The sequence below is a fragment of the Bos taurus genome, chromosome 24 (genome assembly GCF_002263795.3).
Source record: "Bos taurus isolate L1 Dominette 01449 registration number 42190680 breed Hereford chromosome 24, ARS-UCD2.0, whole genome shotgun sequence".
Taxonomy (NCBI): domain Eukaryota; kingdom Metazoa; phylum Chordata; class Mammalia; order Artiodactyla; family Bovidae; genus Bos; species Bos taurus.
The window spans coordinates 61180924-61208594 of record NC_037351.1 but is presented as its reverse complement, the minus strand read 5'-3'; the positions used below and the strand labels follow the sequence as shown (position 1 = coordinate 61208594).

Sequence of the window (27671 nt, the reverse complement as noted above, 5' to 3'; positions counted from 1 at the left end):
TGAAGTTCCATGGTACAGTTCTGCATTGAGCAAATGGCGGTGGGCAGTGTGAGTGTTAACTCCGGTCTGACTTAGTCTGAAGTTTCCAGGCACACTTCTGTCTCCATCTTAGGTGTCACACAAGAGCACAATCAACTAAACACTCTTGGTCATCTACAAAGACAAAAAGCTTCTGATTGTGTTTTGTGAGAAAAAAATCATCAAGGCCCCTTGCAAACGAGGTATCCTAAAGGCCCTATAGCAAAATGCATGATGGTCTGCAAAGTGGGGGCCGAGAGGCGAGAGGGGCTCACAGGCGGGGACAGCAAACGCTGAGGGGACACGTCACTGCAGCCAGGGCAAACGGTGTTTCTTCCATTTGCGCTCCTGTGCTCACAGGAGCGGGAGACAGGACAGGAAGAAGGATGCTGCCTGCAGACATGAGACGCGCTCTGCTTTCCAGGGGCTCAACCTACTTTCCTTTCCTCTCTCTCTAGCTTCTCAACCATAACTCATCAACAGCAGGGCCGGAAGGGCACACAGCTTAACGCTGCTGTTGGAATGGCAGCCATTCGTTTTGTCCTCGCACGGGCCTAGCCTCCTGGTCAACCTAGACAGCACTACAGCATGCTTCGGCGTTACAGGCTTCACTTAACGTTAAATGGATCTTGTTCCTCAGTCACTAAATTCCCAGCTAACATCTTCCAAGCTACTCTCTCCAACAAATCATTCAACTCGACAAAAGGAAAGGGTGTTTAGTTTCTTACATTAACCCAAACGTTAACATGCATCATATTCATGCATCCTACTCCTTATATCTCTATTATGTATATTTATTGGATCATAGAGAAAGCAAGGGAAATTCCAGAAAAACATCTACTTCTGCTTCACTGACTACACTAAAGCTTTTGACTATGTGGATCACAACGAACTGGAAAATCCACAAAGATCACCTTACCTATCTCCTGAGAAACCTATATGTGGGTCAAGAATGGGACATGAACAATGGACTGGTTCTAAATTGGGAAAGGAGTATGACTGTATATTGTCACCCTGCTAATTTAACTTATATGCAGAGTACATCATGGAAAGTGCTGGGCTAGATGAATCACAAGCTGGAATCAAGATTGCCAGGAGAAATATCACAACCTCAGATATGCAGATGATACAGCTATAATGGCAGAAAGTGAAAAAGAACTAAAGAGCATCTCAACGAGGGTCAAAGAAGAAAGTGAAAAATTCGCCTTAAAACTCAACATTCAAAAAACTCAGATTATGGCATCTGGTCCCATCACTTCATGGCAAACATTAACAGAAAGGGAAAAAGTGAAGACAGTGACAGACTTTGTTTTCTTGGCTCCAAAAATCACTGCAGATGGTGACTGCAGCCATGAAATGAAAAGATGCTTGTTCCTCGGAAGAGAAGCTATGACAAACCTAGACAGTATATTCAAAAGCAGAGACGTCACTTTGCCGACAGAGGTCCTCACAGTCAGAGCCATCGTGTTTCCAGTAGCTGTGCATGGACGTGAGAGCTGGACCATGAACAAGGCTGAGAGGCAACGAACTGGTGCTTTCAAATCGTGGTATCAGAGAATTAGAGTCTCTTGGACTGCAAGATCAGACCAGTCCATCCTAAAGAAAATCAATCATCCCTGAATATGCACTGGAAGGACTGATACTGAAGCTGAAATTCCAATACTTTGGCCACCTGATGCATAAAACTGACTCACTGGAAAATACCCTTGTTGCTGGGAAAGACTGAGGGCAGTAGGAGAAGGGGACGACAGAGGATGAGAGGGTTGGATGGCATCACTGACTCCATGGACATGAGTCTGGGCAAACTCTGGGAGATAGTGAAGGACAGGGAAGCCTGGTGTGCTGCAGTCCATGGGGTCACAAAGAGTTGGACACGACTGAGTGACTGAATAACACCGGCAGATTTTAAAAACAGATCTACCAGCTGATTTCATTTTGGCCTCTAGAAAAACTGCCTGAGAGCAAGTACTCCTTAGAAAATGAAGAGAAGTCATGTTTTCTAAGGGTAGGAAAGAAAAGGCAAATAAATGTTCTGAGACATCACAGATGAGAAAAACAAATACACAAATGCTATCAATTCTCATATACCTCCCTGGCCTGGGCTTGCTTTATTACTATCATAGACTTGCTTAATCTGTCCTCCTTTCTCAGCCTCAATCTACCGACACTCAAAGATTTATACATAAGGTTCTTCCTGTGTCTGAGTTAAAGTAAGGGCTATATACAGCCCGTATTAATTTAGGAAATAAAACCAAATAAATAGCATGAGGACTATCTGAGCTTTAGATCCACCTAAATCTTTAGTAAATTTCCTTCCAGGAACCAAGGGTACTGGGAAAGGAAAAACTAAGGCACTAGGAAAATATGACTGTAAAATAAAATGACAGCATGGTGGAAACAGTTCTATTTTTAAACACAATCTAAATGTGTTTAAAATGAGTGTCACACACTGCACTCATGAAGAGGAAACTGCATTTGTCTTACTCAACGAGTTAAAGAAAAATCAATATTACTTTCTGGAGTTATTATTCCCCACAAGTGGGTCAATTATAAAAAGGTTCCCTGGGAGACTAGATTTCCGTTTCATAGTAACAGTTCGAGTTTAACTTGTTTTTTTCCCTGTAGGGGGACAGGCTAATACAGGTTGGAAATTATTAGGTTTCAGTATTGAGTAATGAAGGCCCTGCTTGCGGGCTGGAGCCATAAGCGTAACTCCAGGCTTAGCCCCCTGCTTTCCATTAATTATTAATTATGAAAAGCAGGCTCCCCTGTGGTCTGGAGACGCTGCATCTTAATGAAGAGTGCCAGCTCCCAGTGCTCTATAATACAAGCTATATTCACTTCTAAGAGAAAAAGTGCTTTTATCTGGTTACCAAAATAATAGGTGCCCATTTTAACAACCTCGAGAAACAGGTAAACAAAATGTTAGCAGTCTCCCCGTGGGTGCTTAGTCGCTCCGTAATGTGTCACTCTGTGACCCTGTGACCCTGCAACCCCATGACCCTGCGATGCCAAGGACTGTGGCCTGCCAGGCTCCTCTCACCATGGGATTCTCCAGACAAGAGCAGTGGTACAGTCACTCAGTCATGTGTGATCCTGCAACCCCATGGACTGTGGCCCGCCAAGCTCCTCTGTCCATGGGATTCCCCAGGCAAGAATACTATAGTGGATTGCCATGCCCTCCTCCAGGGATCTTCCCAACCCAGGGAATGAACCTGGGTCTCCTGCATTGCAGGTGGATTCTTTACCATCTGAGCCACCAGGGAAGCCCTACTTCCTTCCAAATCTCATCCTCCTGAGATAACCAGTGTGCAGATTACATCCCTCCAAAGCTTTCTTCCTTCTAAAACACACATATGAATAAACTGGAGATAACCTCCCTCCCTACTTGTTGAGCGGGATTGTACCACGCACTTTTCCAACTTACTTTCTCACCTAATACAAGTCTTCTCTCTGTGGCAGCGCCTACAGGTCTGACTCACTCTTCTGAGAGCTGCACAACACAGAGCACGAGCGCGCCAGCTTCTGCTCCAGCGCTGCGCCGACCAGCACCGACTACTGCCAGTCGTTTGCTGGCAGAAATAATTCAGCCTATTTGTTTGTGCATCCGTGATTTTTATTTTGCAGGGTTTATGGTTGCCCAATGCCATGGATATTTCTGAAACCCAAAGAGCTCTAAAAATTGAGAGATTTTTCTTTGATTCATGTGGTGGCAAAAATGATCTAAAGTGATGTGAATATTCATCTGTTGTTCCCTTAGAAATACAAAGGTGTTTGCTTATGGAGTGTTTTCCCAAACCTGTATATTATGCAGTATATGTACAGTATTATCTTTGAAAATCTCTGAAATCTGAGCCACAAATAGCCTCAAGAGTTTTGGATTAGCGATTGTGAACCTGTATTTCTAAAAATATAACTGATGGGTCTAAGAGGATGTACAACCAAACATTTTTAAATTTTCTCGTTTTTATACGACTTTTAAAGGTTACTTTCCATCCACAGCTATCACAAGGCATTGGCTGCACTCCCCGTGCTGTGCACCTTTGAGCCTGTCTTACACCCAAGAGTTTGTATCTCCTACCACATGCTTATTTGTATTAATACATACAGCAAAAAATAGCAAACGTTGTGGAAATTCACACTCCCAGTCGCAGAGGGTTTCTTCCTGCACTGTCTCCACTGCCTTTCACGTTAGCCGCCTTTGTTAACGTTAGCTTTGCTGCTAATCTGATGGGCAAAAGTACCAGCTCATTTCAACAGCTCTTTCTCAGTGAAGTTCATCTTTTCGTGAAGCTCACCTCTGGAATCAGCCATATTCTTGTGACTGTTTGTCTCCTGGGTTGTTCGTCTTCTACACAGTAATTTGTAGGAGCTCCCTGAACACCACGTGCCGTTCGGTGCTGTGTGCTCCACGCGAGTCGCGTGATACTCCAGCCTACAGCTTCATTTCTCCCTCTGCTAACGCTGACTTTAGCCACACAGTAGTTTTATTTGTTCAAATTTGGCAACTTTTTCCTTTGTGGAATCTATGTTTTTCACCTTGCTTGAGAAAGCCCCTCTTACCCGCAAAGTGGCACAAATATTCTCCTGTATTTCCTTCTAATATCTATATATTTTTTACATTTAGATTTTAATTTCACCTAATATTTATGTTCAATGAAGGTCCAAGTTGCTTTTTTTCTGTTTTTCTGGTAACTAAATATGCCAGTACCATTTATTAAATAAACCATCCACTTGGATTTCTATTCAATTTAAATAAATTTCATGCACTAGGGGAAGACAATAAAAAGAGAAAAGTGTGGTGCTGTTCCAGTAAAACAGACGAAGAAAAAGGCTTGGGTAAAAATCAGTTGCATTTATTGTTTCTCTTTTCTTTTTTCCCAAATGCCTGTATTTTTTTGTTCTTCCTCACAGCCCGCCTTGTGGCCCTGAGTCAGCAAAATGCTTTAATAAAGTTATTAGTCAGACACAGTAACTTTCCTCTTTTAGCTTTAGAAGAACAAATCTTGGGAAGGATGTAAAACGTGCACTGAAGTCCTTTCTTCACGAGAAATGTTAGTTAAGTCAAAGAATGAAAGAGACGTCACTCAGCGGCTTCCCGCTCGTCCTCCACAGACTCCTCAAACTCAAACTCCTTCAATGTGAAACTGTCCTGCCTTATGAACTTACTCCCACATCCTGTTTTAATATTTTTTGCCCCCGTCCAGGAATGATATAGGGCAACCTGGACATGCTATAATTATTTTATAAGAAAGAAAAATAATTTGACAGACACTTAAGAGTCTCTCTTCTCCTGGATGATGAAGAAAAGAGAGAATACATTTTGCCCCATGTTCTTCTCGGACTCACCTGCAGCCGTGTGGCATGAGAAACATTTGAGTCTTTGGGCAGCTGCAGAACTGCTGGGAACTTCCACTTCAGAAAGCATGACTCGGCTCCTCGGAGCATCACACTCCTCTCCGCGCCCCTGAATCGTACTGCCCTGGCACCAAACTCTCACTGTGACTTTTCCATTCATTTCTTAGGGCGGCATTTTTCCCTGCTGTCCCCTTACAACTTCGGAAACGAAGCCGCATACACACAACATTCTGTTCCGAGGCCTGAGTGGCCTGCTGGCTTTGTTCATGGTTAGCACCCACTAGGGTCCTTCTGGGAAGCTCAGCGCAACTAATGCTAATGGAGCCCACTGCCAGCTTCTCAACAAACAGATGGGTACACAGCGAGAGACTTTATTTTTGGGGGCTCCAAAATCACTGCACATGGTGACTGCAGCCATGAAATTAAAAGATGCTTGCTCCTTGGAAGGAAAGTTATGACCAACCTAGACACCTTATTAAAAAGCAGAGATATTACTTTGGCAACAAAGGTCCATCCAGCCAAAGCTATGGTTTTTCCAGTGGTCATGTATGGATGTGAGAGTTGGACTATAAAGAAAGCTGAGCGCCAAAGACTTGATGCTTTTGAACTGTGGTGTTGGGGAAGACTCTTGAGAGTCCCACGGACTGCAAGGAGGTCCAACCAGTCCATCCTAAAGGAAATCAGTCCTGAATATTCGGGCTGATGTTGAAGCTGAAACTCCAATCCTTTGGCCACCTGATGCGAAGAACTGACTTACTGGAAAAGACCCTGATGCTGGGAAAGATTGAAGGTGGGAGGAGAAGGGGACGAGAGAGGAGAGGATGAGATGGTTGGATGGCATCACCAACTCAATGGATGTGAGTTTGGGTGAACTCCGGGAGTTGGAGATGGACAGGGAGGCCTGGCGTGCTGCAGTCCATGGGGTCGCAGAGTCAGACATGACTGAGCAACTGAACTGACTGAACCGGCTTCTCAACATTCAAGCAAAATAAATGGAAACCACCCCATCTTAGTCCTCACCACCGTAAATGACTGTCAGTATACGCAAAACAACCATAACACCTTCTCATAGGACTAAAAAACAAAAATAAACACATGCATGTTTTTACTTGGATAAAATTTAACATTTATGGCCACAGAAGGATCAGAGCAACATTTTCTTAAAAACTGCTGCAGATGTTAAAAAAGCCAAATAAGTAAACCAAAGCTACTACACACAGACATCATTTTTCCAAAATAACCATCGAGGAAACAAGGAACACTCAAGTGTGGGCAATAATTCCAATGTTCATGCTGCTGTAAGGGCAAATTAGAGCATTCCCGAAAGAGAGAAATTTTTACTTTAATCCTCCCTTTTAAGAATAATTCAAACAAGAGGCATTTATTGGCTACTTCCTCTGTGCCAAATCCTAGACTCAGTTAACCCTATGGATACAACAGCCAACAAGACAGAGTTCCTGTCCACAGCAAGGGGAGGAAGCAGCATGCCGGAGCAGGCTGCTGCGAATCCAGGAATCACATTACACAGAGGACCACCCCAAACCACAAGGCGGTAACCACGTGGAAATAGCAGTCACTAGGTCACAGGAGCTCTGCACCATCTAACTCAGGAAAACAGTAAGTCGTAAGTGGCATGAAGCTGTCATTTTCTGATTCTTTCATAAACTGGCAAGACAATTAACAAAAGGTATCTTAAGTTACAGTTAAACATCTCTCTTATCAAATAGTTTCTCACTTTATCCATGACTACATTTTGTCATTTTTCTCACCAACAGATCTGCCCATAGTTAGCCAATTTCATCATGACACTATTCGAAGGATGTTTAACACTAACCACCACACTATCCTGGAGAAGGGAATGCCTACACACTCCAGCGTTCTTACCTGGAGAATCCCACTGACCAAGGAGCTTGGTGGTCCATGGGGTTGCAAAGAGGGGGACACGACTGAGCAACTAAGCACAAAAGCCCCCCACTAGCAGGACAAATAAGAAAACATTTCTGTAACAGGCAGAAAACAGACAGCTATTTCTACTCTCAAAGCAGAGAAGACCCACACAGTATACTTGGATCAAATCCCAGGTGAGTCACACAAGGATATGTAAAAGTGAAAACCAGGTAACGTCTCTTTCAAGGATATCAGATTACCAAAGGAGACAGTGTACACAAGCTAAGGCTGGAGAGAAGACTTATGTCATGGAAACACGCTTAGACATGAAACGCTTAAAAGTCTGTATCACGAACAGACCAGGAATATCTGGTATTTAAACAGAAAAAAACCTAATACCCAAAGTTTAGTAGGTATAATAAAAATCTGATCCTAGGACTGAACCATTCACTCACTGGACACTTTCAGAGTTTGCATTGGGCACAGAGGTGTGTGAGGCATGCACATGTGTGAATGAGGCATAGCTTTCCCCTTAAGGACCTGGACACAGCTTGGGAGCGAAGCTGCTATAATGAAAAGCAGAAGATGAAAACGTACTGGGAAAAAAATACCGCGAGTGCTTACAGAAATGTCACTTGTCTCAAAGGGACATGAATAGGCAGATGGGGAATCTAAAAGAGAACATTCAGAAAAAACAGGGGTGCGCTGTGCCTCCGACGTCAGGAAGCACTGCTGGGAGGCAGCAGTCTGCCCCGTCACCAGAGGTTGAGTCAGCAGGTCTGGGATGAAACCCAGGAATCTCTGTTTCTAGTAAATACCCCAGGTGATTCTGATGTAGGCACTGCACAAATCACATTTTGAGAAACACTAATTTGGAGGGCCAAAGCTCTATTCCTGGAAAACAGTAAGCAAATACACTCTTAAGCAGAAAGCAAGCTGTGGTTGTAAAGGATGCTTAAAGACTTTTCAGAGAGCCTCGAATTCCAGATGAAGACACTGCTATTCACCTATGGAAATTACTGAACAGGGATATAACCTATCTAGAATGCACAGGTTTGTGTGCCACATGAATGAATGACCACCATCCTCTCCCTTCTGGTGCTTCCTCTACACACACACTGGGGTGAAAGTAAGGCTTCTAGCAGAAATTTTTAAACTGGAGGAAAGAACAACTGTTTGGAAGGTCAGACCTTCCCTTAGGTTTCTTGTTAATTTCGAGTCCCAAAGACATCACCAGGGCAGGATGGGCGTGCCGGCATCGGGAGGCCTCCGTCAAGTGCCCTGCCAGCTCCAGCACCGGCCTAACCCGCCATGGAAACGATGGCGGGAACCCGACTGCTCCAGGGGACAGTGAGGGACAGCAAATCACAAAATTACACTCAGGACCAAGAGAAACCCTCTCGGGCCTTTGGTTTTCCAGTTCCGCGTGTGTGCTGTCAGAGGCGCTCCAGTCACCGTGTGCGTCTGACGTGAGGCAGGGGAGACAGGGAGAAAGAGGAACACCACTGGCTTCCATCAGCAGCCTCAGGCTAGCGACTGAAACCTGTTTCAGAGTCACCAGTAACGATGTTACTCATGTTTCCAAGTCCCCAATTACGATGATATTAAACCATCAACAACCACAAAATTGGCCTGCTTGCTGCATGCTTAACCTGTCCCCTAAGAGCTAGGCAGGGGGGAAAGTTGGTTTCCACGCAGAATAGCAAATTTCTGCAAATATTATGTTTAACACTAAACTCTAACAGTTGAAACTTGAGAGTCCAGTAAAGAGCTCCACGAAAATAAACAGAAAAATAGAACCGGCCAGAATACAATAGCCTTGCTGGATTCAAGCCAAGGGTTCTGAAGATTCCTGCCCACTTTTTATTTCAGTGGGAAAAAAAAAAAAAGTTAAAGAACATCTTAAAGGATCCCAAGAAGTCAACAGAGCAAACCGAATTTAATGCAGTCTGGTTAATAAATAAAGCTTTTGTTTCTCTCTGAGCTCTCTTCTAAACACACTGTATGAGGGAAGAAGAAAATAGGCTATTATGGCCAGAAATGAGGCTGGGAGCCGTAGCCAAGGAGGGCATCCTGGGCTGCACAATCGCAGTGCCCCGAGCTGTAAGCAAAGGCTTTCCTTTGATCAGACGCTCAGGGAAGGAAAAGGGGAACTGTGTGAGCTGGAAAACTTCCCAAGAGGATCAAAATTCCATCTGAAAAGCAAAGCTGTGTAAGAAAGGAACATCCAGTGTTGGGAAGAGTTAACTGGAGGAAGGGCATTCCATACAGTCTCTGAAATTCCTTAGACACTTGGCAAGTCTCCCACCAAACCCAGCAGTGGAAATTCCTTCCTGAAGTTTTCTCTCCTTGAGCAGCAACTGTGCTGTGTTTTGTCTCTAACGCATCGGCTGTGCCCCTTCTTCAGCAATGAGCCGCTCCTGTTCGCTTGTAGCATTTTTTATATGACAGAGCATCTTCACAGAAGCGGAAACTGTTCTGAGTACTGCAGTCTATGTTCGGCAAATAAGCTGAAAAAATATTTTGGCATGCCACTCCCGATCCCACTATGTTAATGAATTATCACTATTTCCACTAAAAGTGAGTTTTCAGGAATCACTGACAAAAACAAAAATTAAAATTTCTCTTTCTATAAAGACCTGGAGATTTTGGTAGGGATAGGCAATTAAAATGACTAACTGTAGCTCTACAATGTCAAGATCCCCAAAAGAACAGAGCAGGAAATAAGGTCACTTGTTTTTCATTTCATGGAGACTCAAAATGTAGCAAATTGAGCTTTCTAAGAAGAAAAGTACTTGATAAATGCCAGGCATAATTACGAGTTTCTCAATGTTCATTTCTTTACGGCTTTCATTCTTTTACACTCACATACTTGCACACCTAACCCAACTTCATTCCTTCACTCCCATCTGAAAAATTCTCACCCCTCCCATCTCTCTTATCTTTTCAGCTAAAGGAATTACACGTCTAATCAGACAACCTTTGAAGCACCATGGAAAAGCGACCAGAAACATACACATACAAATTATTACCATCAAACTCTGCTTCTGAGTTTCCTCTGACCCTGCTCTCTGTAAGCACGGCACTGGACTGTCACCGCCGAGGAGCTCTCTGACAGACGCCCCCACAAACTGCAGACCTGTCGGCGCAACACGACTACTCATGAAACTTTAACAAGGGACAGGTTCAGCTCTTTTAATGTAAAAGTACATTTCAAATGTTTGAACACCAAATCATTTAGTATAAATAAGTTCACACTGCTTTGATACCGTGTTCAAAACAGTAAAACTAAGACAAAGGAAGGAAAATTATATTCCTTGAATTTAAGCCAGCAAAAACTTGTCCTCTTCATTGACTTTACAAAGAAACTTAATGTATTGTATTAACAATCTTAGGACTAATACCACCTGCAACACCTAAGCGGAATACAGTTAATATAAGTGAAATAGTACCTACTAATAAACAGAGGTAAATGATGCACCGTAATTGTTAGTCACATACACAATCCGGAAAGAAACCACTGAAACTACCAAAAACGACTCTGGTTTCGCCTCTCCTTGGTCTTTGAAAACTAACTGAAGAGCTGCAATGCCAACAGAGGAAAAACAGACACTCGGAGTTCCAAGAACAATGCTTCCTCTGAAGCTGCTGGCCTGTGTGCAGACAGCAGCACGCCACCTTTCCAGAATGAGAATGCTGCTGCAAACGCTGCTTTAGATGCTCTGTGAAAACTGCTCGTTTGGTTAAGGTGAGAATTTGCAATAGAAAGAATAATTAGGGGGATATGTGGTTAAAAGAAGTCTCACAACGCCTGTTATAAATGCATTATATGTAAAGTTTTTCTCTGGATATCTGCCCTAACACTGTAACCTAGAAATTCATCCCTTGAGATTTGGTAAAAACTTAAAAATAAATTATCCTTTGGTTCTTCTCTAACATATTCCCTGTGAAAGACACACCTGAGATAAACAAAAATTCCTTCAACATGCAACTAAAAACAAGAAATTAAATATATGGCGTATCTCAAAAATACCATACTACCTGTATGATCCTAAATAAGTCACACTAGCACCTTCTGAAGTATAACTGAGTTATAAATATATATAATTTCAATTTCTAGTACTGAACACCTGTGTGCATGTACACATATAAACTTATTACTTTGAAAACTTAGCAATAAAACCCTTCACGGATAATGGGGATGGGAGACCAAAATCTCAGATTAGTGTGTGGTGGTAAAGAAATTGGTTTAAAGCCTAGGGTTTTTTGTTGTGGTTGTTGTTGCTTTATTTTGTTTTTAACAAAGGGCAACACAACATCATCCTCACAAAATGCTCAGACCCCACAAACCAAGCCCCCTCAGCCTGTCTCCCCCACACATAACGTCACAGAAACTTAACGAACCTTGGCTAGTAGTGAAAACCTGAAAAGTCTTCCCCCTTAAATCAAAGTTACAGCTTTATATTAAAACTGCATACTATACAGTGCAAGCTGATAGTATGTAACTGGATATGTTTTGTTCTGCTTTTAAAAATGCAAATGAAAGATGCTGGACCCAAGTACGTACTACACGACTCACAGATATTATGAACAGAAACAGGCAGAAGCACTGCGTGGTGTCAGCAGTGGGGACAGCGGTCACCCTTGGGGCCGAGAGGAGGGCACAGGGCACCAGGAACCGACTGCGCAGCATGCGTACCGCCCACACGTGCTCACTCAAACTGCAGTTTCGTTATACTTGTACAAAAAGACTTTCGAAGAGTATATAAGGAATAAAATGAGACCCCAGCTCCTCTCCCCAGTTTACTCCCTGAGGAAACTGAACCCTGGCTTGAAGACATCAGGGGAAGCAGCGAGCACTGCTCTGAAAGCAGGGGCAACCACGAATGCACACACTGAGCCCCAGACGCCAGCTCTGCCTCCGCTGCACCCCCTGGGCCCCGGCACGCTCTGCCAGGCGGAGACCAAAGCACTGCCCCCTGGGCCCCGGCACGCTCCGCCAGGCAGAGACCAAAGCACTGCCCCCTGGGCCCCGGCACGCTCCGCCAGGCGGAGACCAAAGCACTGCCCCCTGGGCCCCGGCACGCTCTGCCAGGCGGAGACCAAAGCACTGCCCCCTGGGCCCCGGCACGCTCTGCCAGGCGGAGACCAAAGCACTGCCCTGAAGAACACTGCTGCTGCTGCTGCTAAGTCGCTTCAGTCGTGTCCGACGCTGTGCCACCCCATAGATGGCAGCCCACCAGGCTCCCCCGTCCCTGGGATTCTCCAGGCAAGAACACTGGAGTGGGCTGCCATTTCCTTCTCCAATGTGTGAAAGTGAAAAGCGAAAGTGAAGTCGCTGAGTCATGTCTGATTCCTAGCGACCCCATGGACTGCAGCTCACCAGGCTCCTGCGTCCATGGGATTTTCCAGGCAAGAGTCCTGGAGTTGGGTGTCATTGCCTTCTCCAAAAGAATACTTACTCACCCCAGAGAGAAGACCCACAGATACTGTCTTTGGAAGTTCCCCAACAAAGCCACAAGGCTCACCCTCGACAGCCCTGCCGTGAAGATGCAAGGAGGACCTCGCCCACAGACCTCGGCACCCGATTCACTTCTCAGGGGCTCCCATTAAAGAGGAACAGATAGCGAAGGATCACTGTGCATGCTGTCACTTCACTCGTGTCTGACTCTGTGCAACCACATGGACTCCAGCCCGCCAGGCTCCTCTGTCCATGGGATTCTCTAGACAAAAACACTAGAGTGGGATGCCATGATCGCCTCCAGGGGATCTTTCCAACCCAGTGATGGAACCCAAGACCCTTGCGTCTCCTCCACTGGCAGGCGGGTTCTTCACCACTAGACTACCTGGGAAGCCCGAAAGGATCACCAGTGAGGTAACATGAGAGTCAGACACCGACACAAACAGGAAAAAGAAACCAAGACAGCAAAAGATGCATCGTCAGAAAAGGAAGAAGTGCACCCATTGTGGGGAAGGGGGGGTGACGGTGGGGACAGAATGCTGCTAAAATGCACACTAAACACACAAACAAGAAAGACCTCTTGAAAAATAAGGACAGCAGAAATTCAGAAGGCTAAGATAAAGTAGAGAAATGTTGTTAAGAAGTAGGGCATTAAGAAGAAAATTAGAGCATCAGAGGACAAACGAGGAGGTCCTGCCTAACAGGAATTCAGAGGAAGAATCAGAGGAATAAAAGAGAAAATAAAATGGGAAGAAACTACCACAAAATATGAGAAAGTTTTCCAGAACTGAAAGACATACTTTTTTTTTTTTTCAGATCAAGTGTTCATCTTAGTGGCTGAAATGAACAGAGTGCCAAAAAAGAAAATCCTAAAGGAGCCAGCCCACGCCCGAGCTCAGGGGTGGTGGCTGAGAGGAGCTACCCAGGGTCCGAGGTAACGAGCAGCAGCTGCGCTTTGCTGGAGCAGCCGTGAAGACAGACCCCACGTCCAAGGTAAGTGAAACCCAAGTAAGACGGTAGGCACCGAGAGAGGGGATCAGGGGACAGACAGACTGAAGCCACAGTCACAGACACCAGCCAATCTGATCACATGGACCACAGCCTGGTCTAACTCAGTGAAACTAAACCATGCCATGTGGGGCCACCCGACGGATGGGTCGTGGTGGAGAGTTCTGACAGAATGTGGTCCACTGGAGAAGGGAATGGCAAACCACTTCAGTATTCTTGCCTTGAGAACCCCATGAACGGTATGAAAAGGCAAAAAGATAGGATACTGAAAGAGGAACTCCCCAGGTCAGTAGGTGCCCAATATGCTACTGGAGATCAGTGGAGAAATAACTCCAGAAAGAGTGAAGGGATGGAGCCAAAGCAAAAACAACACCCAGCTGTGGATGTGACTGGTGATGGAAGCAGGGTCCGATGCTGTAAAGAGCAATATTGCATAGGAACCTGGAATGTCAGGTCCATGAATGAAGGCAAATTGGAAGTGGTCAAACAGGAGATTCCAAGAGTGAACATCAACATGCTAGGAGTCAGTAAACTAAAATGGACTGGATTGGGTGAATTTAACTCAGATGACCATTATATCTATTACTGTGGGCAGGAATCCCTTAGAAGAAATGCTGTAGCCATCATGGTCAACAAAAGAGTTCAAAATGCAGTACTTGGATGCAATCTCAAAAACGACAGAATGATCTCTGTTCGTTTCCAAGGCAAATCAATATCACAGTAATCCAAGTCTATGCCCCAACCGGTAATGCTGAAGAAGCTGAAGTTGAACAGTTCTATAAAGACCTACAAGACCTTATAGAACTAACACCCAAAAAAGATGTCCTTTTTATTATAGAGGACTGGAATGCAAAAGTAGGAAGTCAAGAAACACCTGGAGTAACAGGTAAATTTGGCCTTGGAATACAGAATGATGCAGGACAAAGGCTAATAAAGTTCTGCCAAGAGAACGCACTGGTCATATAAACACCCTCTTCCAACAACGCAAGAGAAGACTCTACACATGGACATCACCAGATGGTCAACACCGAAATCAGATTGATTATGTTCTTTGCAGCCAAAGATGGAGAAGCTCTATACAGTCAGCAAAAACAAGACATGGAGCTGACTGTGGCTCAGACCATGAACTCCTTATTGCCAAATTCAGACTGAAATTGAAGAAAGTGGAGAAAACCACTAGACCATTCCGGTATGACCTAAATCAAATCCCTTATGATTATATAGTGGAAGTGAGAAATAGATTTAAGGGACTAGATCTGACAGACAGAGTGCCTGATGAACTATGGACGGAGGTTCATGACATTGTACAGGAGAAAGGGATCAAGACCATCCCCATGGAAAAGAAATGCAAAAAAGCAAAATGGCTGTCTGAGGAGCCCTTACAAATAGCTATGAAAAGAAGGGAAGCAAAAAGCAAAGGAGAAAGGAAAGATATACCCATTTGAACGCAGACTTCCAAAGAATAGCAAGGAGAGATAAGAAAGCCTTCCTCAGCGATCAATGCAAAGACATAGAGGAAAACAACAGAATGGGAAAGACTAAAGATCTCTTCAAGAAAATTAGAGATACCAAAGGAACATTTCATGCAAAGATGGGCTCGATAAAGGACAGAAATGGTATGGACCTAGAGAACCAGACGATATTAAGAAGAGGTGGCAAGAATACACAGAAGAACTGTACAAAAAAGATCTTCATGACCCAGACAATCATGATGGTGTGATCACTCACCTAGAGCCAGACATCCTGGAATGTGAGGTCAAGTGGGCCATAGGAAGCATCACTACCCACAAAGCTAGTGGAGGTGATGCAATTCCAGTTGAGCTACTTCAAATCCTGAAAGACGATGCTGTGAAAGTGCTGCACTCAAGATGCCAGCAAATTTGGAAAACTCAGCAGTGGCCACAGGACTGGAAAAGGTCAGTTTTCATTCCAATCCCTAAGAAAGGCAATGCCAAAGAATGCTCAAACTACCGCACAATTGCACTCATCTCACATGCTAGCAGAGTAATGCTCAAAATTCTCCAAGCCAGGCTTCAGCAATATGTGAACTGTGAACTTCCAGATGTTCAAGTTGGTTTTAGAAAAGGCAGAGGAACCAGAGATCAGATTGCCAACATCCACTGGATCATGGAAAAAGCAAGAGAATTCCAGAAAAACATCTCTCTCTGCTTTACTGACTATGCCAAAGCCTTTGACTGTGTGGATCACAATAAACTGTGGAAAATTCTGAAAGAGATGGGAATACCAGACCACCTGACCTGCCTCTTGAGAAACCTATATGCACATCAGGAAGCAACAGTTAGAACTGGACATGGAACAACAGACTGGTTCCAAACAGGAAAAGGAGTACGTCAAGCCTGTATTATTGTCACCCTGCTTATTTAACTTATATGCAGAGTACATCATGAGAAATGCTGGGCTGGAAGAAGCACAAGCTGAAATCAAGATTGCCGGGAGAAATATTCAATAACTTCAGATATGCAGATGACACCACCCTTATGGCAGAAAGTGAAGAAGAACTAAAGAGCCTCTTGATGAAAGTGAAAGAGGAGAGTGTGAAAGTTGGCCTAAAGCTCAACATTCAGAAAACTAAGATCATGGCATCCGGTCCCATCACTTCATGGCAAATAGGTGGGGAAACAGTGGCTGACTTTATGTTTCTGGGCTCCAAAATCACTGCAGATGGTGATTGCAGCCATGAAATTAAAAGACACTTACTCCTGGGAAGGAAAGTTATGACCAACCTAGACAGCATATTAAAAAGCAGAGACATTACTTTGCCAACAAAGGTCTGTCTAGTCAAGGCTATGGTTTTTCCAGTGGTCATGTTATGGATGTAGGAGTTGGACTACAAAGAAAGCTGAGCACTGAAGAATTGATGCTTTTGAACTGTGATGTTGGAGAAGACTCTTGAGAGTCCCTTGGACTGCAAGGAGATCCAACCAGTCCATTCTAAAGGAGATCAGCCCTGGGTGTTCACTGGAAGGACTGATGTTGAAGCTGAAGCTCCAATACTTTGGCCACCTGATGCAAAGAGCTGACTCATTTGAAAAGACCGTGATGCTGAGAAGTATTGGGGGCAGGAGGAGAAGGGGACGACAGATGAGATGGTTGGATGGCATCATCGACTCGATGGACTTGAGTGTGGGTGGACTCCGGGAGTTGGTGATGGACAGGGAGGTCTGGTGTGCTGTGGTTCTTGGGGTTGCAAAGAGTCGGACATGACTGAGCGACTGAATTGAACTGAAAACCTCTTTAGGGTTGTTTAAAAAAAAAGAAAAAGAAAGAAGGTGTACAAGGACAAGGCTCAGAAGAGTATAACACTTTTTAACAGCAACTGTAGAAGCTAAAAAACAACAGTGCACTGGCTTCAAAATCCTGAGGAAACATGTTTTCCCATCCTGAAACCAGTCACATTATCAAACACGTGAGAAAATATTTTTAGAGATACAAAGTATGTAATAAATTTGTCTCCCATGTCCCCTTTCTCGGGAAGATCCTAGGAGATTTTCCATTAAAAAGGAGGAGTAAACCAAGAAGGGATCGCGAGATACAGGACAACATATGGAAAGCCCCAGCGAGACGAGAAGGGCGTCATCAGGAAAACGCTGAAAGGCACCCCCAGGAGAACAGGTGGGTACCAGACCTCCTAAACAGCACCCATGCTGGCTCCAGGAAGGAAGAAGTCTCCAGGAAAAGGGCGTTGAGAAGAGGGTTAGAGTTCTGTCACCTGAACAGCACGAGAGAAAAGGAAAAGGACACTCATCTCTACGCTACCATCCAGTCGCATTTAAGTGCCTTAGGGATGAATTACAGTTGCATACTCGAAGTGACGTCAGCCTTCAACAGCGACTTAAGCGAACATGGACACCTCCACACCGAGAGGCTGAGGGGAGCAGTGGTCGGGGCCCGGGCTGAGCGGCTGGAGACAGGGAGGAGAGGCAAATCGCCATTTTCCACAGCGATGTCAACTGCGGTCCAATAACAAAAAGTTCAAAAACAGCAGCAGATAGGTGGGAAGATGGAGAAGACAGCAAGCAGGGAGCCCCAAGAATCAGAAGCAGCTGTCTAGGGGGCAGGACGTGGTGTAAGGAGGGGCTGGAGTTCCAAGCACCTGTGTGTTGTCTTACTGCAAGATTTCTCACAAATTTATATAAAATATTACTTACATGGGACAAAAGTTTAAATTTTTTAAAATGCAAAACAAAACCAAGACAGGCACAAAATAGAAGGCAAGAAAACTAACGAGGGTGAACTGCAGTGGGAAAATGACAGCAAGATGACCATGTCTCCAGTTGCTGCAACAGTTCAGCTGAGAGCTGACAGCTGGTTGGAGAGGGTGTGTGCTGAGAGATGGGAAGCAGAGGAAAAGGGTGGATGCACTGAAAAGCTATTTACAGATTTGGAATCAACAGATATGGGGGATCAATCAGGTGCTTCTAAAAGCACCAACAGGCAAGGCAATGCCCCTCAAGATCCCTCTACCCAGAGATTTATTTATTTAGTCCATAAATGCTGACTCTTTGGGGCTATCATATTCCCCTATGCTATTACAAGCATTTTTATTTTCTTTTTGTTTAGGCTTTAATTTGGGGATTATAATGAAATACACAAATAGGAAAATACAGAAAACAATAATGATCATCCAAGTATGTACTATTCAGCTTTTCAAATATTAACATTTTGAACATTTGGCCTATTTGTCTCTAATTTTTTTTAAAGAAATAAACATTATGGATGTAGTTCAAATCCTCTTCAAACCATTCCCAAATCACATCCCCTTAACTGGCTCCCAGAAGGTAAATGTTAATCTGATTTTGGCATTTCACATCTTCCTCTACCTCGTTTCTAAAATGAAAGTATTGGTTTGGATAAACTGTAATGCCCCTTTCTGTTCTAAGATGGCAGGATTGAATAGCATGATGCAAAATTCTTGATGGGAAATACACAAGAATACTTCAAAAACAAATTTTCAAACGCCCCAAACAGACTAAATGATGATATTGCTATGCTATGCTAAGTCACTTCAGTCGTGTCCGACTCTGTGTGACCCCACAGACGGAAATTGATGATACTACCCTTTAGCAAAAAAAAAAATCACAGTAACTATTACAGGAGAGTCAGTAAAAATAGTTATTATCAGTGCATAGGGCATATAAACACCTAAGTTTGAGAAGTTCCCTGTGGTTCCCTTTCACTGTAACCGAAGCTCCAGGGAAGAATAAGGAAGTGCTTGAGCACACCTTTCTGGGCTCTTACTGTCCAGGGAGCCAATTCACTGAGGCACCAAACTGTCCCCACTGTCCCAGGACTCTTCTTGGCCAGTCCATCAGAACCAAAATACTCTTTCAAAAAATGCATAATGCCAATTTTACTTTAAAATTGCCCATTTGGGGGCAAGAAAGTTATTTGTATTACATCTCGACCCGTGTGTGTGCCTTCTTCACTTTCTGGGTGATACAACGTGAAGGGCACACAAAGCGCTCGGCCACCTTCAGTGCCGTTCAGTGTGCCGTTACCCACGGAAAACGCTTGTGTGATTATTGAGTTGTGAGCCAGACCGGTCACAGTGTTCACGGACACCGCTTTCAGTTCAAAGCACAACTGACAAGCTCAGTGCTCAGACCTGGGCACTTGGCGGACGCGTTCTCCACAGGGAAGCGGGAAGGTCACTTCACTGACAGCATTTGTTGCCAAGGGGAGCCTTCAAGCTTCGACTGAAATTTAAAATGCTGGAAAACTCGTTTCCCCAGTAAGCCTGACAACTTCCCAATACTTCAGGATTTTTTCTGATGAGATCAGTGGTGATATTAACAACGGCCTCGAAACTGCATAACGAAGAATGTTAACATTTGGAATATCTGTATTATCCCAACAAACCAGTATTTTCCAAATGACCAATACTTAATGCATTGAAATGATGTATGGGCAAAAATCCATTCAAAGTGCGAGGAAGACCAAAGTATCCTAATGTAAAAGAATTTTAAAAGTCTACTGAAAGGGTTTTACATTCCGCATTGAAATCCACATGTAAGAAATTAGCACTTAAACCCGCCTGCAATGCAGGAGACCCAGGTTCAATCCCTGCAGCAGGAGATCGCATGGCGAGGAAACGGCAACCCGCTCCAGTGCTCTTGCTGGCGGACGACAATCCACAGGGTCGTAAAGAGTCGGACACGACTTAGCGACTGAGCACATCAAAGAATACTCACAATCATCCGAAAAGACAACTGAAACACTCTTCAGAGTGTTTCATATCCACACAAACTTCATATTAATACTTCATGGATTATTCTTTCTGGATGTTAAAAATCACACATAACCACAGTGGTTAATGATCATAGCTAAATCTCTGATCATTAACAGGCATTTACAAACAAATGAACTATTCATTCTTTCTTTAAAAGTTATATCCTTCTGGAGTAATTGTCTCATATATTTGCAACAAATACGTAAGCATCAGAGGCTTTATTTATTCACCACAGAATCAAGATTGATCACTACTCAAAAAAAAAAAAAAAAAAAAGACAGAAAGAAAATGAAATTAATTTGGTAAATCCTTCAATCTGTTTCAGAAAGATGTAGGTTAAAGTCCCTGCCCTCTAGTTATAAAAGAGCAGACCCTTTTCATTTACCATGTGACTCTTGAAACCTAGACGCTAATCACCCAGATGATGTGGTATTAATGGGTTTAAACTTTAGTTCTTAGATTTCGAAGGAAACATCTTATCATGGAAAAAACTGACCTTTTTGTAAATTTTGAAAGAAGTATCTGACCAAACCCCTATAGTTCAGAAGTAACACACCAAATATTAACTTTTCCCAGACGCATTTGTAGATTGGTTAAGAAATACAAGTGGTTTAGGCGAAGCGTTCTTCTTGCACAAATGTATCCAGTTAATGAATATCTAAATCATTCATTTGAAAGGCAGGGACCCTGAAAAAAATCTCAGAATGAGAACTGACAGTGTCTTCACTACCAAAGTCCTATGACCCAGCCTCTGAAAGAGAAAGGTTCCCCGCTGTAGCTTTTCCACTAAGAATAGTCAAGAAACAATCAGAAGCTGGCACCTCCTCCCCTTCCTAATTATCCACCCCCTTCTGCATGCTCACCGTTGCAGTTCGCTGAGCCCCCGTGCAGTTGGTAGACTGGGATTCTGCCTTAGAAAGTTCTGTTTTAAATTGAGATGAGTGAGGTCTTGGCTGTAGAAGAGGTTGGCAGGCAGATGCTCCAAGCTACAACAGGAGAGGTCCACTGAGCTAATGCGCTGCGATGCGACCTACGGGGGAGAAAAGCCACAGTTCAGTTTTCACAGCATCCTTTGCCCTGTGACTGCTTTCCACAGACAGAAACAAGATAACCTCATTTGGGAACACAGACTCGCTATGCAATTAGCACCATTATTCAAATCTAAACCAAGAGTGTTTAGACAGAACTGAGCAAAGTATTAAAGCATTACCAAGGGAGGAAATCGTGTCCCTCCCTGGAAGGTGCTGACAGTAACTTAGTATAGGAGACAGGTGACAAAGAGCACAGGTTATCCTGCCAGGTAGAGTGAGACCCATAATCCCCTTCAGCTATAGGGGTCATGTTCCCAAACACATTCATGGTAAGAGAATTCAAAGCTAAATAATGTAAGACCTTAGAGTAGACACCGGGTTGGAAGACAGACACTAAGATCTAGGCTGAACTTAAACAAAAGCCCTTGTAAATACTGATTTAAAAACAGCACAAAGCAAAGCATGCTCAGTGGCCTTGCACGTATGTTTAATAATAACAGCAGCACATAATCAGATTCCACTACTGCCTGTTGTAAATTTTTCAGGTCATGTCTCCCACAGTGTCAGTTTTGCTTCGTGTGGGTAATCCAAGAGAAATTTACTGTACGTCTAAATGTTTATCCACATATTCAAAGTATCCCCAGTTAAATGACTCCCACGATAGCCAGAGTCCCAGGGCTACAGGGCATGCTGGAGGCAGAAACAGCTCTGGGCACCCTGCACATCTCTCTCTCGTACGCTGGGAACCACGGTGCCAATCTACACCACGGACACGGCTTCAGGACCACTGACACAAAGCTTGGCTCCTCTCGCCTCACCAAGGCTGTGGGGTCACTGTTCTAGGATCTGGGCTGATGCCTCCTCATGCTCTATCTTCACCAAAGCTTTATGGCAAAAACGCCACTGCTTGTCTGTGATCAGTTTGATGCCCTTTTCTATTACCAAACCCCAGCTTCACTCTTCCGTGATTACAAAAGGCAGCAGAATGTGGTTCTCAGGGGGGCTGGCTCTGGCTCCACCATCCCCGAGCTGAGAGAAGCTGAGGGCCCTGCTGAGCTCGCCAAACTCCCGTTTTGTCACCTGTTTAACAGGCATTAAGACGACACCTACGGCTACACAGCTGGCTCAGAGCCAGCACTCCATAACTGACGACTGCTGTGATTACTTCCAATACATCTTACCTTCACCAGAACCCGCATTCTCCTGACGCTAAAAAAGGTATTCAGGAGTAAATCTGCATGACAAACACTCTGTTGATGGCACGTTTGAGGTTGGAAAGGAACTGTGAAAGCTAAGGGGACTGTGAGATGGAAAAGGGCTTGCAGGGCTCAACTCAAAAGATTTTACAGAGTCAGTCTGAGTTCACGGTTCAGCAATTTCATCTTCCCTTGAATTTTCACCCTTAAGAAAAAGAAAAATCCCAAACAGGGCTAGGTCACCCACGCAAATCAAATGATGTGAAAAAAAGGCCAGAATTTAATGCGCCTGCAAAGCAGGTGCAAACATGCCACGGCCACACAAGATTCCCTGGCAGAACCCATTTACGGGAAGTAAGGTTGAAAGGATTACTCGGACTCATCCATCCAGGCGAAAACCTGTGGTGAGGACGTAATGGTGTGTCAGGCCTTCCATTTCCTGAGGGACGGGCGTAGAACAGACGCACGGCGGCCTAGTGAGAGCACCTCACGAGCACCTCAGGAGGAGGGAGAGCACCTCAGGAGCAGGGAGAGCACCTCAGGAGCAGGGAGAGCACCTCAGGAGCAGGGAGAGCACCTCAGGAGGAGGGAGAGCACCTCAGGAGCAGGGAGAGCACCTCAGGAGGAGGGAGAGCACTTCAGGAGGAGGGAGAGCACCTCAGGAGCAGGGAGAGCACCTCAGGAGGAGGGCAAGCACCTCAGGAGCAGGGAGAGCACCTCAGGAGGAGGGAGAGCACCTCAGGAGGAGGGAGAGCACTTCAGGAGGAGGGAGAGCACCTCAGGAGCAGGGAGAGCACCTCAGAAGGAGGGAGATCACAGTCTGTCGCTGCTGCTTTGTTCAGTCACTTCGCTGGGTCTGACTCTTTGTGACCCTGTGGACTGTGGCCCGCCAGGCTCCTCTGTCCATGGGATTCTCCAGGCAAGAATACTGGCGTGTGTTGCCGTTTCCTTCTGCAGGGGCCTTCCCAATCAACGCACTCTGACGTGAGTTTCAGCGATCATCAGGGCATGGGAACGGAGCAGGGCCTCAGGCACCACAGGAGGCCCCCAGAGGCCCCGATGAGACAAGCTCAGGTTGGAGCACACGGGGCAATCTGTGCTCCTGCCTGCCCCAAATCCTTTCCCACTTCTTCCCGTAACAAGCCTTCAGATGCATGAGATCCTGGTGGGAGCTGCAGGCGTATGCTTGCAGCTCCAGCCATCCGAGCCACACTGCTGAGCCTGCAGACTGATCGAGCTGGGACTGGCATGTGACCCAGGCCAGGCTAATTCAAGGCCTTCTCTGGGATACATATCCTGAACCCACAAGAGAGAGCGAGCCTGCCACTCAGAGCTGCAGTTAAAATGACTAGACTAGATTTCTATGTATCAACCTGGATTGATTAAAAAAAAAAAACCTCAAGCCCAAAATAAATAAATCAAAAAATGCAAGCTGTAAAATTTTACATATAGTATAATGTCATGTATGAAAAAAATTTTAACACAAACACACATAATGATTCCATATATTATGCATGAATAGTTACATGTGCAATAAAGCTACACACCATACATTGGTCAGTCCCAGGTGGCTTAGATGGTAAAGAATCCACCTGCAATGCTGGAGACCCAGGTTCAGTCCCTGCATTGGGAAGATCCCCTGGAGAAGGGAAAGGCTACCCACTCCAGTACTCTTGCCTGGAGAATCCCATGGACAGAGGAGGCTGGTGGGCTACAGTCCAACTCTTTGGAGTTGGACACGACTGAGCGACTAAGCACAGCACGTACACTGACCATGTCAGATTAGTAACAGTGACTGCCTCTAGGGAAGCAGGGAGGGAAATGGAAATAGGAATGGAAAGACAGGAAATCTGGAATGTATCTATGTTTACTCACTTTATAATAATACAAAGTATGAAGGAACTGCATCTTCCCAGATGGCACTAGTGGTAAAGAACCCGTCTGTCAATGCAGGATATGCAAGAGACACAGGTGTGATCCCTGGCTCAGGAAGACGCCCTGGAGGAGGAAATGGCAGCCCACTCCAGTGTTCTTGCCTGGAGAATCCCATGGGCAGAGGAGCCTGGCGGGCTACAGTCCATGGGGTCGCAAAGAGTTGGATATGACTGAAGCGACCTAGCATGCACGCAGGTCAGAATGTTAGACAACCAGGAATTGTCATATTAGTCTTTGTGCTCTTCCGTGTGTGTGCGTTTAACTGAGAAAAAAGCAATGTAATCTCAATATAAAAACTTCAGTGAAAAGGTAAGGAGATCCTGCAGCTCCTTTGAGGTCATGGTAAAGATTCCGGCTTCAGCAAAATGGGCGGTCGTGCAAAAGTTCCAAGAAGAGTCTCTGTCTGACTGTTAGGTTCACAGAGGGGGACTCAGCCCGTCCCGTTCACAGCAGCCTGTGCCTCGCGCTGAGTGCGGCCCTCGGGAGTGCTTCCCGGGAGGATGACAGGGCACTGCTTCACCGCCCTTCTCTCTCAGCAGCCGTCAACTGGCTGGGGCGTTCCTCCTACGGGACTACTCTGCAGAGGACACATTCCCTTTCGGCTGAAGCATCAGGCTGAATAAATACTCTCTCTGGACAACTACAAGATAATGATTAAATGTCAAGTCTGATTTGATTTCTTTCCTCATTCTGGACCGCAAGCCTGTTTCTGCTGGAAACCAGGGGGAGGACGGCGCAGGATGAAAGCCCAGCAAGCAAGGGGTCTGTGGAGCTCATGGCAGAACAGGGGCAGGGATGAAGAGCAGAAACCAGACATGTCCTGACGGCAGTGGGCGGCCAAGACGACCACGAGAACCGAACCGCGAGTGGCACCTCTGCCCTGTGCCAGGCCCTGCAATAAAGGAGATTTAAGGGCTTCCCCCTAGATCAGCCTGGGCAGGTAAGGCCACCATCACAGAGGTTTTGCACAACTCCCAAATCAAAGAACTGTCAGTACGTCTAACCAAAGGGGCTGTAACCTGCCTACATGGCGCCTATTAAATCTAAGATCCTCCTCAAGATAAGAAATAGAAGAAATGAGAAAGCCACCTCTATACACCTCGCTTGGAGAAGGAAATGGCAACCCACTCCAGTGTTCTTGCCTGGAGAATCCCAGGGACGGGGGAGCCTGGTGGGCTGCCGTCTGTGGGGTCGCACAGAGTCAGACACGACTGAGCGACTCAGCAGCAGCAGCACACACCTCACAGCAAGTAGCCTTTTATTGTGGTTGCTGTTCAGTCGCTTCAGTCGTCTCCAGCTCTTTGCAACCCCATGGACTGCAGCATAGCAGGCCTCCCTGTCCATCACCAGCTCCCGGAGCCCACCCAAACTCATGTCCGTTGCGTCGGTAATGCCATCCAACCATCTCATCCTCTGACGTCCCCTTCTCCTCTGCCTTCAATCTTTCCCAGCATCAGGGTCTTTTCAAATGAGTCAGCTCTTTGCATCAGGTGGCCAAAGTACTGGAGTTTCAGCTTCATCATCAGTCCTTCCAGTGAACACCCAGGGCTGATCTCCTTCAGAATGGACTGGTTGCATCTCCTTGCAGTCCAAGGGACTCTAAAGAGTCTTCTCCAACACCACAGTTCAAAAGCATCAATTCTTCAGTGCTAAACTTTCTTTATAGTCCAACTCTCACATCCATACACGACAACTGGAAAAACCATAGCCTTGACTAGACGGACCTTTGCTGGCAAAGTAATGTCTCTGCTTTTTAATATGTTGTCTAGGTTTGTCATAGCTTTCCTTCCAAGGAGCAAGCGTCTTTTAATTTCGTCTTCACAGTAACTCAGCACAATAAGGACTGATCTCCACTTCAAAGATGAAAGTTGAAGGGTCTGCCCAAGGTCGCATGGAGAAAGCCCAGCCACACAGAGTCTGAATGACAGCCTTAAGTTCAAGTGCCACCCAGAGGGAGGCTCCTGCAACTGCCACGGTCCAATCCTAACAGAGCCCTCAGCCCAGAGCAAGGCGGTTTGATGTCATTCCTCATAGACAGGAGTGAACCACATGTGAACAAAGTCAGGTTTCAGAAGATCAGGTCCAGTCACCATGGCTTGGGAAATAAGTGCTAGTTTGTATTAAAAATGACAAAAAATTTTGAGGCTAATAATTTAGACTCAGTAAATCAAATGGGATATTTTCCCCCATGAGCCTATACACGTTGGGAAATACATTAAAATGCACATGAATCCCAACCATAGCTTCCCAGTGGTAAAAGAATCCACCTGCCAATGCAGGAGATGCATGGGACATGGGTTTGATCCACGAGTCAGGAAGATCCTCTGCAGAAGGAATGGCAACCCACTTCAGCATTCTTGCCATGGACAGAAAATTCAATGGACAGAGGAGCCCGGCGGGTACAGTCCATGGGGCTGCAAAGAACTGGACACGACTGAGTGCACACACACAGCCCAGCCACTGGCTCAAGAAGTCTTCTTTTCCAGCTTGAGGGTTGGAACATATGAACACATATGAACAAAAAGCTCCCTGGGCCCTCGAATTATTTCCCCAAACAACACTGCAGACTAACCATAAAAAAATGGTAATGTGAACAACAAACTTTCCAGATTACCTACTAGGTTTCTATGCAACTCCACCATCCCACTCAGCTGGACCCTTTCCTCGATCGTCTCTCTGCCAGCTGTTAGGAACCTTGCATCAGCGATCTCTGAGTCTGCGTGCCTCTCTCCTAGCCTTAACCCATCCCTGCTCTGTGCTTCGGAAATTATCATCCTCCTTTTGCAAGAGGCCTGCACTCTACGTCACTCACATTTTTCTTACCATTCACTTAGTGGACAATTATCTTTCATAAGCAAGGGAAAGTTCAGAATGACAACCAGATGATTTTTTTCTCCCCACTATAGTGAAATACTATTTATCCTTATTATGCGCAAAGCAGACTCAAAACCAAACAAAATGATTCTGAAAGGCTTGGTTGAAGCAGCTGAAACAGCATAAATAATTCCGCTGTGCAAAGTAAAATATTGCTGTACACTGGCTTTATGAGTCATTAATTGCTCTGGCCTAGCCTTCGGTGGTTTGGGAAATTATGCCCTGGCTATAGGGAGAGTCTCTGGGGAGTTTACTAAATTTCTGTAAAAAATTCTTAACCTTAATTTACTTAGTTTTAATTCTTACCCCACTCCCCCCTTCCAAATGCTTTGGGAAGGCATAAACATGTAGGAGAATATAAATTTATAATAGTTTATTCATCTTTACTAGCTAAGTACTCTAACGACTTACTTTCAATTTCATCCTCATCAATAAAAGTTTTATAATACTTGATATCAAAGATTTTCTCATTTTAATAAACTTTAAACTGTCACTGCTCCAAAACATGAAATAATTTCTTTAAAAAAAAATTCTACAAACACACGAAATGCCTTGATTTCAGATCTTTTCTCAATGACCTCTCATTTCTTGAACCTGCATTCATTATCATTTCATAAAATCTGCTTAACAGCAGATGCAGAAAACCTTCCTAT

General features: G+C 44.9%; 1 protein-coding gene across 4 annotated transcripts in view; it reads right to left on the bottom strand.

The window, feature by feature from the left end:
* Nucleotides 1–27671, bottom strand: part of PHLPP1 (PH domain and leucine rich repeat protein phosphatase 1) — a 222378-nt gene that overhangs the window by 69431 nt on the left and 125276 nt on the right. For all 4 annotated transcript variants that reach the window (XM_024984528.2, XM_059881112.1, XM_059881113.1 and 1 more), the window contains exon 4: nucleotides 20846–21012. In XM_024984528.2, the coding sequence (XP_024840296.1) occupies nucleotides 20846–21012 (167 nt within the window). The remainder of the gene's footprint in view (nucleotides 1–20845; nucleotides 21013–27671) is intronic.